This window comes from Sapajus apella, unplaced genomic scaffold (assembly GCF_009761245.1).
Source record: "Sapajus apella isolate SASKATOON/1434 unplaced genomic scaffold, GSC_monkey_1.0 scaffold3, whole genome shotgun sequence".
In the NCBI taxonomy this organism is placed as follows: Eukaryota; Metazoa; Chordata; class Mammalia; order Primates; family Cebidae; genus Sapajus; species Sapajus apella.
The window spans coordinates 57,594,173-57,609,846 of NW_022436943.1; the positions used below are offsets into that span (position 1 = coordinate 57,594,173).

The 15,674-nt window shown below is 41.0% G+C and overlaps 1 protein-coding gene across 5 annotated transcripts in view; it reads right to left on the reverse strand.

Moving 5' to 3' along the window:
• ZFAT (zinc finger and AT-hook domain containing) overlaps positions 1 to 15,674 on the reverse strand; it is a 220,908-nt gene that overhangs the window by 34,109 nt on the left and 171,125 nt on the right. For 4 of the 5 annotated variants that reach the window (XM_032254175.1, XM_032254165.1, XM_032254180.1 and 1 more), the window contains one exon: positions 6,664 to 6,782. In XM_032254175.1, the coding sequence (XP_032110066.1) occupies positions 6,664 to 6,782 (119 nt within the window). Of the gene's footprint in view, positions 1 to 6,663; positions 6,783 to 15,674 lie in introns of those variants that run through there. The other variant, XM_032254188.1, reaches the window with a different exon arrangement.

Here is a 15,674-nt window from a genome sequence, read left to right on the forward strand (position 1 = left end):
AAGGTATTATAGGGCTGGGTGTGGTGGTTCACGCTTGTATTCCCAGTATTTTGGGAAGCCAGGGTGGGAAGATCACTTGAGGCCAGGAGTTTGAGACTAGCCTAGGCAACAAACAGAAATCTTGTCTCTATTATAAAAAATTTCAAAAAATTAGCCAGGCATAGTGGTGCCTGCCTCTAGTCCTATCTACTTGAAAGATAGTAGACAGGACTAATGTCTCCTGAGGTAAAAGAACTGCTTGAGCCCAGGAGTTCGAGGTTGCAGTAGGCTATAAAGGGAGGCTCCACGGCATGCCATGGGTAGCTAGATCCTAGCTGTCAAAAAAATTAAAAAATAAAGGTAGGACAATTGTCTAATTCTTGGTCTTAATTTACCATTTTTCCTTTTTTTCTATTATTGTACTTTAGGTTCTGGGGTACATGTGCAGATGACGCAGGATTGTTGCATAGATACACACTTGGCAATGCAGTTTGCTGCCTCCATCCCCCCATCACCTATATCTGGCATTTCTCCCCATATTATCCCTCCCTGACCTCCTCATCCCCCACCACTGTCCCTCTCTTGGCCCCCCACAACAGACCCCAGTGTGTGATGTTCCCCTCCCTGTGTCCATGTGTTCTCATTGTTCAACACCCACCTATGAGTGAGAACATGCAGTGGTTGATTTTCTGTTCTTGTGCCAGTTTGCTGAGAATGGTCATTTCCAGATTCATTCATGTCCCTACAAAGGACACAAACTCATCGTTTTTTATGGCTGCATAGTATTCTATGGTGTATATGTGCCACATTTTCCCTGTCCAGTCTATCATCAATGGACATTTGCGTTGGTTCCAGGTCTTTGCTATTGTAAACAGTACTCTAAGAACATACATGTGCATGTGTCCTTATAATAGAATGATTTATAATCCTTTGGATATATACCCAGTAATGGGATTGCTGGGTCAAATGGAATTTCTATTTCTAGGTCCTTGAGGAAGTGCCACACTGTCTACCACAATGGCTGAACTACTTTACACTCCTGACAACAGTGTAAAAGTGTTCCTATTTCTCCACATCCTCTCCAGCATCTGTTGTCTCCAGATTTTTTAATGATCGCCAGTCTAACTGGTGTGAGGTGGTATCTTAATGTGGTTTTGATTTACATTTCTCTAAAAATCAGTGATGATGAGCATTTTTTCATATGTTTTTTGGCCTAATATATGTCTTCTTTTGAGTGTCTGTTCATATCATTCTCCCACTTTTGGATGGGTTTGTTTTCTTCCTTGGATTCTGGATATTAGCGCTTTGTCAGATGGGAAGATTGCAAAAATTTTTTCACATTCTGTTGGTTGCCAGTTCACTATAATGATTGTTTCTTTTGCTGTACAGAAGCCCTGGAGTTTAATTAGGTCCCATTTGTCTATTCTGGCTTTTGTTGCCAATGCTTCTGGTGTTTCAGTCATGAAGTCCTTGCCTATGCCGATGTCCTTCAAAACAAAGAGTTGTTTCTCTAACACTCTACAAAGGTGACTGAGTTGTTTTTTCCAAATATCATTATAAACTTACAGAATGAAATATATTTTATGTGTTTCACTGTCATTATTAAACACTAGGAACAGCCTCAGAATCACAATATCCTCCCTACTACCAACAATAGAATACTTGAAAACTGCAGCTTTTGCAGTTTGTTTTGCCCTTAGGTTACATCCTAATCAAATAACTGTTTTGAAGTCTCTTGAAATTGTTCCTCTCTATGTAGTTATGTCACCAATTTGATATATAGTTAGAATCATTTATTTCATTTTACTCGCAATGTTTAAGACCTGCTTTTAAGTTTGTTTTTATTATTATATAAAATACTTTTACAATATTTTATATAATCAGAGTCGAATCTACACAGCAGGGTATGTTGAGCAGTTAGGCATAGAACAATAATTGGGATATCCTTTCCACCTTGTTCTCTGCCTCCTGTCCCTAAATAAAATGACCCATTTCTAATTTTTTGTAACTACTTTACTTTGAAATAATTTTAGACTTACACAAGAGCTCCAAAGTCGTAAAGACCTGCAACAGAGAGTTCCTGCAGACCTTTTACCCAACCTCCCCCAATCTTAACATCTTTCATAATCATGGCACAATGATCAAAACAGGAAATTAACATTGGGACACTATTACTAATTAAACAATAGGCTTTGTCCAGATTCCTCCAGTTTTCTTATCAATGTCCTTTCTCTTTTCCAGGACCCAATCCTGCATGGCACAGCGCATTTAGCCATCATGCCTCCACTGTCTCCTCCTGTCTGTGAAAGTTCCTCCGACTTTCCTTATCTTTCACGACCTTGACACTTTTGAGGAGTACAGAGGAGGTATTAGACCTCACATTCATTTGGATTTGTCCGATGGTTTCTGATAATTAGACTGAGGTTGAAGATTTTAGTTAAGAATACCATGAGATGAAGTGTCTTCTCATCTGATAACACTGTATCAGGCATTGTATCAGGTGACACATGATGTCAGCATGCTTCATTACTGATGACGCCAACCTCTATCACTTGGTGAAGGTGATGCCTCCACTGTAAAGTTCTCATTTTTGCCTTTTGTAATTCACAAATATTTGGAAGGAGATATTTAGAGTTTATGTGAATATCCCATTTCTCCTTAAACTTTTGCCTACTAACTTTAGCATTCATTAATGGATCTCACCTGCTATGATTGTTCCTGTGGTATTCTAATAGGATTTTTCTATTTCCTTCATTCCTTCTACATTTATTAATCATTATTTTTTAATCATTATTTGTTGTTTTAATCATTTGTTGTTATTCCTTTCCCTACATTTATTTATTCAATCATTTATGTCAGTATGGACACATATTTATTTTATACTTGGAGTTGTAACTTGAAGTATAAAATACTGGATTTGGATCTGATCCAATATTATGATTTATTTTGATTCTCACGTTCTTCCAGCTTTAGCCATTGGGAGCTCAGTCTGGTTTGTCTCTTGTGTTCTTCTGACATATATGTCCCCATCTGCATTTTATTAATTGACTGATTAATTTCACATCATTACTTTCTAGTACCACAAAATACTCCAGGATCATCTCACACATTTTCTTCCTCAGCCCTGGAATCAACCACTTTTTAAAGGGACACAGGCTCCTTTAATTAAAGAATGCTGTTAGAAACAAAAATGTGGGCACTAGGTGTGCTCACTGTTACTAGGGTATCACTGCTTCTAGGCCCTCTTAGTACAAAAAGCTAGGAAATGCATTTAGTATACTAACCATTTATAACACATACAATTTTTTTTTTTTTAAACATGAGTCCAACGTGATAACCTCTGACTCCAGTCCAGCGATATAAGCTTCCTTCTGGCTGTGCCCCTATGCTTACTTGGAACTTCTTCCTCCAACAGCAAGAAATCTGGCTTCTGTTATCTACAGTATATTTACTTACTTGTTCATTCATTCTATACACAGAAAGTGGTTTCAGAATCAGGAACCCATACTACTGTGAGCGACACATTTACTAACTAGATCACAGCACTAACCTACAGTTCTTTTTGTCTTTAGCCTCAGAGTGTCTGGTAAAAACACTGTACTCTAAACTTACTGAGTTCAGCTCCTTTCTTCCCCAATCCCTTCACTGTAAATATGTCATTCATCTGTAACATGGTTAGACTCATTTGCCATATATACTCTTAAGTTTTAAATTTATCCTTCAACTTTAAATACATATATACATATATATAAACAAAACACACAGGCACACACTTTTCTTCACTGCCTTTTTTTCACATAACATCTGCAGTGCAATTGTGCCATAACACACTCACTGAACCTCTAGTTAATGGACACTGGGCTGTTTCCAGCCACATGCTATTAACAATAGTGCTGCAGTGACCACCCTTATGCAGATACCTTTTCTCATTTTTCCTAATGAAACTTTGGGATGGTTTCCTAACAGTGGGATTATTTAGTTAATGGATAAGGAAATTCATATGTAATTTTGTTACATATTGCTAGTCTCTTCATAGGGCTGGGCCATTTTACATTCCTACCAGCAACTTATAAGAGCAGATTTCCCCACATCCTTTCCAGCAGAAATATCAAACTTTTGGATTTCTGTCAAGCTAGAAGGTGACAAAGTCCATTCCAGGCAAATTTTAATGAACATTTATTTCCTTATGTGAGGCTGATCATGTTTTCAGATCTTCAAAGTCATTTACATTTCCTTTTCCCTGAACCTTTCTTATCTCTCGCTCATTTTTCTAATGGGCTGTTGAGCTTTCTCATCACTATTTCTTATAGGCCTTTTATAAAAGTATTAATTCTTTCTATGACATGACCGAAAATGTTTTTATCATTTATCTTTTTATTTGTTTATGAGTTCTTTTCTGTAAAACTTTTAAAGTTTTTCTATGCAGTCAATTTTTAAAAAATCTTTTTCCTTATCGAGTCTGGATTTTGAATTACAGTTACAAAGGTTCTCCACACTCTCAGTTTATAGATGAATTCACTTTTGTTTTCTTCTAGTATTTGTAAAATATCACTGTTTTTACATTTAAATATCTGATCCTTTTGAAATTTGTCTCATATAACTTTATATAAGTTATAATAAACAGATTCAATTTTATCTTTTTTCAGATAGATATTTAGTGTTCCTATGTCACTTATCAAAAAGTTCACCTTTCTCCTACCAGCTGGAGACACCATCTTTATCATATATTAAATTTCCATATATCATTGGGTCTATTCTAAATTTTCTGTTCTGTTTCATTAGACCATCTATTCATGCACACTGTCTTAGTTATAGAGATTTCATAATATGTTTTAATATCTGGTAGGCTTCTCCTCTTACGGTTGTTATTCCCAAGGGTTTCCTAGCTAATTGTACTTACGCTTCCAAATGAACTTTAGAAATCAACTTGATTAGCTCCAGAAAAAAAATCTAATTATATTTAGATTATATGTAATATGTAATAGATCATATTACATTGATAAAATATTGTGTAAATTACCTTCAGGGGAATTAACATCTTTATGATATTGAGTATTACCAGGTTTATGTCTCTTTCAGGAGTGTTTATAGTTTCCCATATTTACATTTTGGACATTTTTAATAAAATTTATGCTAGATTTATCTTGGTTTTGTTTCCTGTATCAAATAGGGATTTTATTTCCACTGTAATTGATTTATATATGTATATATGTGTGCACACATTAGCATATACATATTCTTATATATACACATAAGTGTACACACAATTATATGTGCAGGTATATATGTATCTATGCTACTAACTGTTGTATGTTGACATTTAATCTGCTGCTTTTTGTTTGTATTAGCTTTTCATTCACTCATTTGGATGCTCTGAAAATATCTTCCTATTATATGCATATAGAGATACTTTTATTTCTTTCCTTCCAGTTCTAGGTCTCCATCTGCTTTGCCTGGTCTAGCCACACTGATTGATGCCTTCACATGCTGTCAAAGAACAGCAGAGCCACCGGGTACCTTTGTCTGTTTCTGACTTTAGTGCAAACACTCTAGTGCTACCCAATGAAGTAGGATGCTGGTAAGAAATGGGTGACACAATTTTTTTCATTGGGTGACACAATGTTTTTTTCATCTTAAGGATGCATCCATCAAATTCTATTTACTCTTTTTCTTCAGTGAACACTGAATTTTGTCAGATGCCTTTTCTGCATCTATGAAGGTGACTGTTTCATATTATAATGGACTATGTTAACATGTTATCTTCCATGAGACCACCTTTCCCTTGCATTCCAGAATAATCCCCACACTGTCATGATGTATTATTTTTTTTAGTGTTGTAGATTCTGTTTAAAAGCCTTCTCCTAATGCCTGGATGCTCTGTAAAGTCCTTAGATAAACTGAGGGTGATTTTTACCCCCAGGAAACACTGAACACTGGCAATGTAATGGAGACATTTTTGGATATCTCAACAGGGGATGGGGTTGGCGGGGGGGGGGAGCGATGCTACTAGTAACTAGTGAGAAGAGGACAGAAATGCAACTAAACAGCCTGTAGGGCACAGGACAGCCCTCTAAAACAAAGTATGGTCCAGACCAAAATGTCGACAGCACTGAGTATGAGAAACCCTGTTTTAGGTAACTGCAATGAGTCTGGGGAAGTGATACCTAGCATCTGAAAAGAGAGATGGCCATTGGCTCTTGTAATAAAGATGTGTTTTCAGCCAGGTGACTGGTTCCAGCTCCTAAGGAAAAACAACAAAGATGGCAGATAGTAGCATGAACCCTCCACAGAAGGAGAGCAAGACCTAGGATAAGGAAATGGAGCTTTTTCCACTTCTCTCAGTGAGGATGGTAATACAATAGAATCCCTGCCTTCCATTCTTTCAGATGCAACATCTGAAACTTGGGATCTGTGAATCATGTAAGTAAATGTGTCCAGGAGGCCAATATAAACTTTCACAAAAGAGTCTAATTCAACCCAGCACAAGAATTCATGGGCTTGGCCCAGGCCTTACCCAGTTATATCCCTCAGACATGAGACATAATGTGAAAATGTTTCAGAAGTTTCCCAACCAGAAAATCCAATGTTCTGAGGAATGACTGTCTATACCCAGTATTTAGGCTTGTCTGGCTTGTCATTTGTTTTAGAAATGTCAAGATTAATAGTATACTTAAAAAAAATTACCTCCCACTTGGGGTCTCCATCAATTTCCACTACCTTCAAGCCATGTTTGTTCTTCAAGTGCCTGTTGAACTCCCACTTGGTGCCATACACAAAGCTGCAAACAGGACACTTCAAACCACCTGAAAGCACAGACAGAGGTTTAAAAAAAAGTGTTTATAATACATAAAAATGCAACAGTTCCTCCTTTGGTCCAAATGCTTCAAATCTAGTAAGCATTATTTTGTCTCCAGCACTTATATTCAAGCCAAGCTTACTTTAGTATTGGAACACAATAGCCACGGTGTGTATGTTTTTCAAGGCAGAGATTTTAAAACTTAATGTACTTTTTTATTTGTTGAATAAGCTTTTGTAGACATCCTAATATGTGCCTAACAGTTTAAATGTCAGCGAGAACTCAGATGAGTAATATAATTCCCTTTGCCAGTGGGTAAGTGGCTTAAATCATTCTCTCATTTTTTCACTTGTAAATAACAAATAATTTAGAGCACAAGAACAACAGAAGGGGAGTGTCTGCTTTTCTTAATCTCCTTTGTCCCAAAACACTAAGATCAGGAGCCAGATTCTCAGTCTCCTTCACGTCAGAAGCTAAGCCATTGGCATAAATTCCCATGCGAATTTCCCAGTAAAGAATAAATTAAAAAGCTGGTCACATCCTGAAATGTCATTATTTATTGAACTGATTAAATTCTGCACATATTCCAGGAAGTGTTTAGATGCTTTAATTAAGAGAATGTACAACTCTAGGTTTAAAAAAACCCAAACTGGAGAGTCACACAAAAGAATATCTTTCTACAATTATATCAGAAGCAGCAACTAAACTGCAGCCTAGACAAAAGTCTCTTTAAACAAATTGTGCCTTTCAGAAGCAAACTCCAGCCTCGGCAGACTAAGGGCAGTGCTGGTGCCGGGCTTCTAGTCTAATGGTCTGAGACAGGCTGACTGCTGTCACCACCAGGCCTCCGCCCTGAGCTGGGCCAGGGAAATGAGCCCTCTCACCAACGTCCCCAACACCGCAGCTGCCTGGTACTGTGAGCTGCCCTGTTCCAGCAGGTCACTCTCTAGTTGCAAGCTCTGGCCTCCCATCCTCCTCTGCCCTGTCTTCTCTGTGGCCCACATGGTCTCTCCTTCATGCCAATGCTTCCACAGCCATCCTGGAATCTCAGATCTCCTGGACAACAAAATCCCCAACATTCACCTTGTCAGAGAGTGCACTCCTTTCCTCTCCATCTTTGACCACACTCTCCGCTAAGTCTTCTCAGGTGGAGGCTGCTCATGCTCTTAAGCCCCAAGTAATGAGGAGGCCAGGCCTGGGCAGGGCAGCAATGGCACCTCCACGGTAGAATAGGACCATTTCCCTGTCCTGTCCCTCCTACCCACAGTGCCAGACCCATCAGACAATTTGGCACCTGACCCTCTCCACTTAAATACTGTAATATCCTTCGACTATAAAGCCAAGAACCTTCCCTATCATTTCACCATCTATGGAGTTTCACTCAGTCATCCATATGATTATTCAGCACCACCCGTGGGGCTAAATCCAAGCATTCCACTCTGATGACTATTGGTCCTCTGGCCCTCTCTTATTTTCACTACCATTATTCTTCCATTTCTGGAGGATCTCCAGTTTGCATCCTCTCCCATTTTATCTCAACCCACCCCTAACTCTGCTCCTCTCTCTAGAAAGCACACTCCAGAGCCCAAAACTTAACAACTTTCATTGACAAACCCTCCATGTCCTCAGCCACTTCTCTTTCTCTCGAACCTGCTGGGCAAATCCACAGCCCAGCATCGATCCAAGCCCCAGTCCTCCTTGCTCTGATCCTGAGATGCTGAGGCAAAGCACAAAGCCATATTTATTCTTATGGCCACACTTCCAACTCAAGTATTCCCTAGTCAATTCTGTCCAATCAGCCAGAAGAGGAACTGCAATTCACCATCCCATCCATCTCATGAAGTCCCCTACATTATTGTCGGCTTCCTCTCTCAATCCCAGCCTCAGTTCTTGTCTCCTGCTTCATAATGAAAATATCAAGTAAGAACTTTCCCGACCTTCTTGTACTATAAAATTCTGTCCTTCTATGACTTCCTATGCTGCGCCTGATGCCAGCTGTGGGTAAGAGTTCCCCTCTGCCTTCCAAGACCCCTTTCCCCTCCTACAGTACCGATCCTCAGCCCTGTTAGACTCAATGCCCCTTTCTACAACAAGCCATTTAAGATTCCTCCATCATCCTGAAGTTTTTTCAAAGCCCCTCAAGTTTTGAAACCTTGCATGGGTGCAAGCACTCCACTAAACAACCTGTTCCTCTGGCCTCCATGATCACACACCTTTCTGTTTTCCCTGTCCCATGGCTGGGCCTCCTCCTCTGTCCTGTGTCCCCTAGGTGGGGTATCCAGATATTCTTCAGGCTCTTCCTCCTGTGCAGGACACATATTGTCCACAAACTGATGACCTTGCTATTTTTGTACCTCCAGCCCAGACTCCCATCCTGAGCTCCAGCCTGGGATACATCCCCGCAGGTAGACAGGATTGTGCATCCCGGTGCCTCCCATGCCTCCTGGCCGGGCCACTGCCGTCTTCTGCACCGATGGGAGCAACCAGTTCCTAACTGCTCTCCTAAAGCCACTGTCTGTTCTCCACTGCTGGTCTGCTTCCCATCAAGCACACAACATGGTCTTCTGAAAACATAGACTAGATCACGGTATCAGAGGTATACACCCTTCCAGTGGTCTTCTGTCTCACCTATAATACAATCCTGACTCCTCCCTGTGGCTTGCAGGTCCTGCCTCCCTCTTTCTCTCCCTCATTCTCTCCCTTTTCTTTCTTTTGCACTGACCAAGTTCATTCCCTTACTGGGACACCTGCTGTGCCTCCCCATTCACAAAAGCTTCCCCAAGGTCTCCATTTGACCTTCTCATCCTCTTTAAGCACCACCTCTTCAGAAAGGCCCTCCTGGGACTCCTAGCCCCACCAAACATACAGAGCCATCAAAACTCCCTAACAGATTTCCCTACTGGCATCAAATTGTCAGTCTGACATTGTATTATTATCTTTCCTACACATCTTCATTGTACTTTCTCCCTTCTAAAGTGGCACCTTTTTAGAGTGTGGACTTGAGGGGCATCATCCACTTACTCACTGTTTAAGTCCCAGCAACTAGCATCTAGCTTCTCCTCAATTGTTACATCTTGCCTCACTGACTCTGAGTCTTGGCAAATCCTCTTTTTAGCTCCTTCTCCAACCACCCCCCTGCCTTCCTTGGACTTCTGCACCTTCCCTCTGTCCATCTGTCCCCTCAGCAAGTATGTTCGGTGTTATCCAAGGGACTGCCTGGGTGCTGCCCTATCTTCTCCTTTCCTTCATAGCCAGGACTCTGTGGAGTCTCCACTTCCAAGAACTCACCAGAAAGAGATGCTGTGAGTGATGCCTGAGGTAGACAACAGGCTGGGATGCAAGTGGAAGAAGGCAGCATTCACGTCTCCTCCATCTTTCAAATTTTATTCCATGAGAGAGTAACTGCCCTATTCAAAATGATTACTGAAATTTAGATTACAAATCTAAACTAGAAAAATAAAATGAAGTCATCACTTCCTTGTCTCTCTTCATTACTTAGGCCAGTGGTTCTAAACTATGGGTGATTTTCCTCCCACACAGGCAATGTATGGAGGAACTTTTGGTTTCAAAACTGGGGGGTTCCCAGGACATCCAGTGGATAGAGGCCAGGGACGCTGCTAAACACCTTACAACACACAGGACAGCCTCCCAAACACTGGCCTGGCCCTGATTGTGAGCAGTGCTGAGGTTGAGAAGCCCTGCCTCACAACATAGCATGCTGCTTCCTGTGCTCAGTCCTCTCCGGGCATTCCACATGTCAAGATCAGCTAACATCCTCAATCCAATGAATACTCTTCACTCCATCTTATCACTAGTACCACCAACAACACTACTAATAACAACAACAACATAGGTTTTCTACTAACTGGGCAGTTATCATGCATCAGGCACCTCATACATCAAGTTGTGGTTTCTTCCCGATAGCCCAATGACACAGGCACGCTTAGCCTGTTTTATACAGAGGCTTGGGATGGTGAAGTAACCCTTCTGAGGTCATACTGCAAAACTAAGAGCTGAATCTAAATCTAACTCACATCATTAACCCCAGGCTTTACTACTGTCCCCTGTAACTTCTGTGCATTATATGACAATGCTGCCCACATTCTCCACTCAAGATCTAGTCTTTTGGGGCTTCTGTGATACCACTCACTCCTGGTTCTTCCAACAAGCACCTCTCCAACTCAAACCCCTGTACAGACTCCTCATCCTGTATGTGGAGTTCTAAAGCCTCACAAACACTCAGTCCCCTCCCTATCTCCAATATGCAGGACCAGTGATGTCCCAAAGTATCCCACTTCCCCAACATATATATGTGAGCTGAATGAACCACTAAGATGCTTACACTTAGGCAGCGAAAGAGCTGAGCTGATGACTCAGCGTATTTCAGGCTGCCATGTTTCTATATTGCTCATTGAGATACCTGGGAAGAAACAGAGGAATTCCGTCCTGATATCAAGGTTGTCTGGACAAATTTTATCAGATAAACATCACGGGGATGTGGCCCACAATTAATCATCTCTCAGGTGCAGTTTTGATGTGCTCCATCTCCAAATTAATTCCATGTCAGTGGAATCAAGAAACAGCACTGTTCTATTATTGGGGTTCTTTCCTATCAGCTGAAGTGGTGGGTGATTTTCCAAACAATCACCTTCATAGAGGCCAACCTGCCAGTCACCACGTAGCCCTCGCACCTCCGCTCGCTGCCTCCCGGCCCCAACCCTGGTGGAGACGGAGGAGGGAACAGAGGCAGGAGGCGGCCACCGTCAGCAGAAAGACTGGTCACGAACGCCAAATTCTTAAATTCTAGAATATTCTGCAGAGAAGACAGCTCAGATGAGTGTTTGTTTTCTGAAACTCGTAAATACTGTGTTCTTTTTTCAGGCAAAGACAAATGAGCTTCTTTCTTGCCCAGAGGATAAACTTCATTTTTAACTTCCTTTGCTATTGCTTTTTTAAAATTGCAAAAAATGATGTCTTTTCCTTCAATCATCTTTCAAAAACCTTGCAGGGTGTGAGGACCTCTACCTTTTTTTTTTTTTTTTTTTTTTTTTCACCAAACTGATGCTGCTTCTCCTATAAAGACTTAATACGTAATGATGAACAAAGGCAAACTTCTTAAGGTTAAACTTAGGCTTAAAAATGAAATTAAAGATTCCTTCTGGGGTACTCATTAGTGGAAACTAATTCAGAGAGGAAAACATTCTTATATTATGTTTAAATTAAACTTAATGTGATAATGCCCCCACATTAATTAAAACTTCAGCCTTTGCCACAGTGACTTTAATTAAAGAACAACAAATGAAAATATGTAATCTAGAATGAATGTATAACTATGTCAGTTAATTGACATCAAAGCTGAGAGAAATTAATTTCTATTTGAATTCATTAAATTCTTAGGCAAGGTACAGTGAAGGTCAACGGAAGACTTGGTGAATTTACTCATGGCACTGATATTAAGTGCACATCATAAAAACTACGAGTCCTCAAATCACAATTTCCGCAGATGGACTGATTAACCAGGTAAAAATACAGAATTTCAGGAGCAATTTAAAAAGCTGATCACGGAATCCTTTGCTTTTTTTGTAATGCAATATATTCAGGAGGAGTTTCAGGCATTAAAATATCTCTGCTCCTTTGTGGTGCTTGACGTTATTGAAAATTCGATTTCATTTTCAGTAGTGTAACTCCCAGAATGGCATATAACACTGGGTTAGGCAGTCACAAGACCTGAATCTGGCACTTGCTTAGGTGAGCCAAAGCTTCCTTAAACTCTCGGGTCTTGGTTTTCTCTTCTACTAAGGTGAAAATGCTGAAATTCGTGGTTTTTTTTTTTTTTTTTTTTTTTTGAGATGAGCCACTGCACTAAAGTTCATATTCTTAAAAAAGGCACTGAGTGCAGTAGGCAGAATAATCAGCCCCTAAAGACAGCCACACCCGAATCCCCAGAACATGTGAATATGTTACCTTACATGGCAAAAAGGATGCAATTCAGTTAAGAATCTTGAGAGGGGGAGATGATTCTGGTTTATCCGAGTGGGCCCAATGCTATCACAGGGGTCATTATAAGAAGAAGGCAAGAGAGGATACAGAGATGCAGTCTGAGAAGCTCCACTGGCCATTTCTGGCTTTGAAGATGGAGGAGGGGGCCACAAGGCAAGGAATGTAGGCAGCCTCTAGAGGCTAGAAAAGGCAAGGAAAGGGATTCTCCCCTAGAGTCTCCAGAAGGAACACTAATTTGTTAGCACTTTGATTTTAACTTGGTGAGACTCATTTTGGACTTCTGACCTTCAGAACCAAGATAATAAATCTGTGTTGTTTTAAACCACCACAAAGTGTGTGGTGACTTGTTACAGCAGCTACAGGCAACTAAACACAGGCACTGAAGGATACGGATATGGATAAGAACAAGGAACAAAAGCAGCTAAATTATCCGAGGAAAGTGGATATGGAATAATTTTATTATACAGATTGAAAAGTAAAATATGGACTAGAACTTTGCTAACATTTTCACTTCCTATTGTCTTTTAACTCAGTGTCTGTCCTAGGGCCCAGCCAGAGCCCCAGTTCAGAGCTAGGAAATGCTTAAGGGTAGAAATTCCCTGGAAGTCACATGCAAGCACTGAGGTGGAGGGTTCCTGGTGACATGGCATGCAATATTAGATCCTACCTGGGACTATCTGAATCCTATTTCAAATCCCAGCCCCTCTTCCCACAGAGCAAAAGGGGCAGCAGAGGAAACAAAGTGTATTTTATTATTAGCCAGGCTGATGTACCAAATCCCAATGAGAAACACTTGGTAGATGGAGCATAAGTGAGATTTTCCCATCCACCCCCTTCCCTCACATATGCCCCCAATCTTGGGATCTGAGGCACTCTGGATAACCAAAGGGAAGGGCTTGGAAAGAGGTCCCAGAGTCAGTCTTGGGTCAGATGAGCAACTAGCCTTGGGGACAAAGAAGTAAGAGAAAATAAACAGTACCCATGTGTGTGACTTTTCTACAAACTATTATATGACCACCAGCAAATGTGACCCAGTCGCTTAAGAGATGGCCATGCCTCGTCTTTCTCCTCCCCTTCCTCTTCCTCCTCTCTAATAAGTGCAAACATCTACAAACATTAGGGGACACTAAAGATGAGAGTGGCAAGGTACAGATACTGAATCAGGAGACTGGGTTTGGCTTGGCCACTTGCTCGCTGGGTGTGACCTGAAGTCAGTCATAAGCACTCCCCTCATTTCCTTATTTCACAATAGGAATGATTATGCCAAGCTCACAGGGCCACTGTGAGAGATAAATTAACATATAACAATCAATAACACAGCATTATATCACGTCACTGGAAGCATGTGCCAGTAACTCATTGAATCTGGGCCCTAATAAAAACAATTTTAAAATTAAAATGTCTAAAAATCAAACACATCACTTGTGGGTTACCTCACAGTTTCTGGATTTCCTACTAAGCGATTTTCCCTGAATCTGGTGTAAAACACCAATATACGAGTGTACATCCAAAGTACACATGCATTCATATTTATATTTTTCTAATATAGCACTTCAAAGTAACATAAGGATTCTAGCAGATGCCAAATACTAAAACTTCTTCTCCTCGATACTTCTGCTCTCACTGCTTTCTCTCGTTCCAGTTACCCACCTTTACACTTCAATAACTCTCTAAAACTGGAGGACACAGAAGGGACACAGCCACCTGGGAGAAGCAGCTATCTCTGGTGCTGTGAGCTCCAGGGCATAGCTCAAAGGGATGCAGTCCTTCTGCTACAATTAGAACACAGAGCTTTGGAGGGAGCTGCCTAGCCTTCATCCCCAACCTGGGCAGGAATAACAATAATACCACCAACGATTGCCTTGTTTGACACCAAGTCTCAGCACCTAGCATGGTGCCAGGTACACTGTAGGCGCTTAAGAGACACGTGCTCAAAGTAGAAATATGTGGATAAACGTAATAGTGGATTTCAGCCATTCATCAAGGACTTACTGTCAGCACTCTCTGGGAATCTTAGAGCATGGTATCAACTCTTTGCAACTGCTGTGGAGGCAGGTATGAGCCTTCCTCTTTGGAGGTACATAAACCAAGATTCAGAGAGGTTAAGTACCTGGTCCAAGGTCCACAGTGATCAAAAAATCCCAGCCCAGGTCCATCTGACTTCCAAGCCTGTGCTCATTTCAATAACCCAAAGAGATTTGAGAGCTTGGAAGCCACTGGAAAGCCTGCTAAGCCCCATCTTCACCCTGCTACAGGCTCTAGGAGTGAGCAAAAGATTTGTAAAGCTTAGCACCAAAGTATCTGAGCCTCTCACAGCCTGTGATTTACTGAACCAGTTCTTGAGCTAGCTTAATCAGGCATATTTTAAGGGGAGGAAAGGGGCAGGACCACTGAAGCAATACAAGTATTTTTTCCTTAAACAGCATGAAATGTGCATTTGTGTGGGAGAATGCCTCAAATGCATATTAATGAATAAGTAATGGCTAAGAGGAATCTGTCTTCAAAGCATCAGATACACATAAAATACAAGCCAGGAGTACAATATTTACATAGTTCTCAGTACTAGCTTAATTACTACAAAGTATTGGAGTTCTGAGGGATCAGTGCATCCAGAAAGGCCCTGGTGGCAGAGACCTGCCAATGTCACCCAGGGCCCTCTGGATGAGAGGTACGTGGGAGCCAAGATATTAGCTCATATGCCACATGTGCACACGTCCTCCAGTTTCGCGTTCAGTGACATCATGTTAGCAGCTTAAAATTGGCCGTGGTAGCAGAATTTATGCTGCAGGAATCGGCAAACACTTTAAGTCAGGTTGCCCTCCCTCCTACTTGGGGAGAGCCTAAGCAGCCACCCTGCCCAGCAAGCTTTGGGAGCACATTGTAAACCACCCAAGCTCCA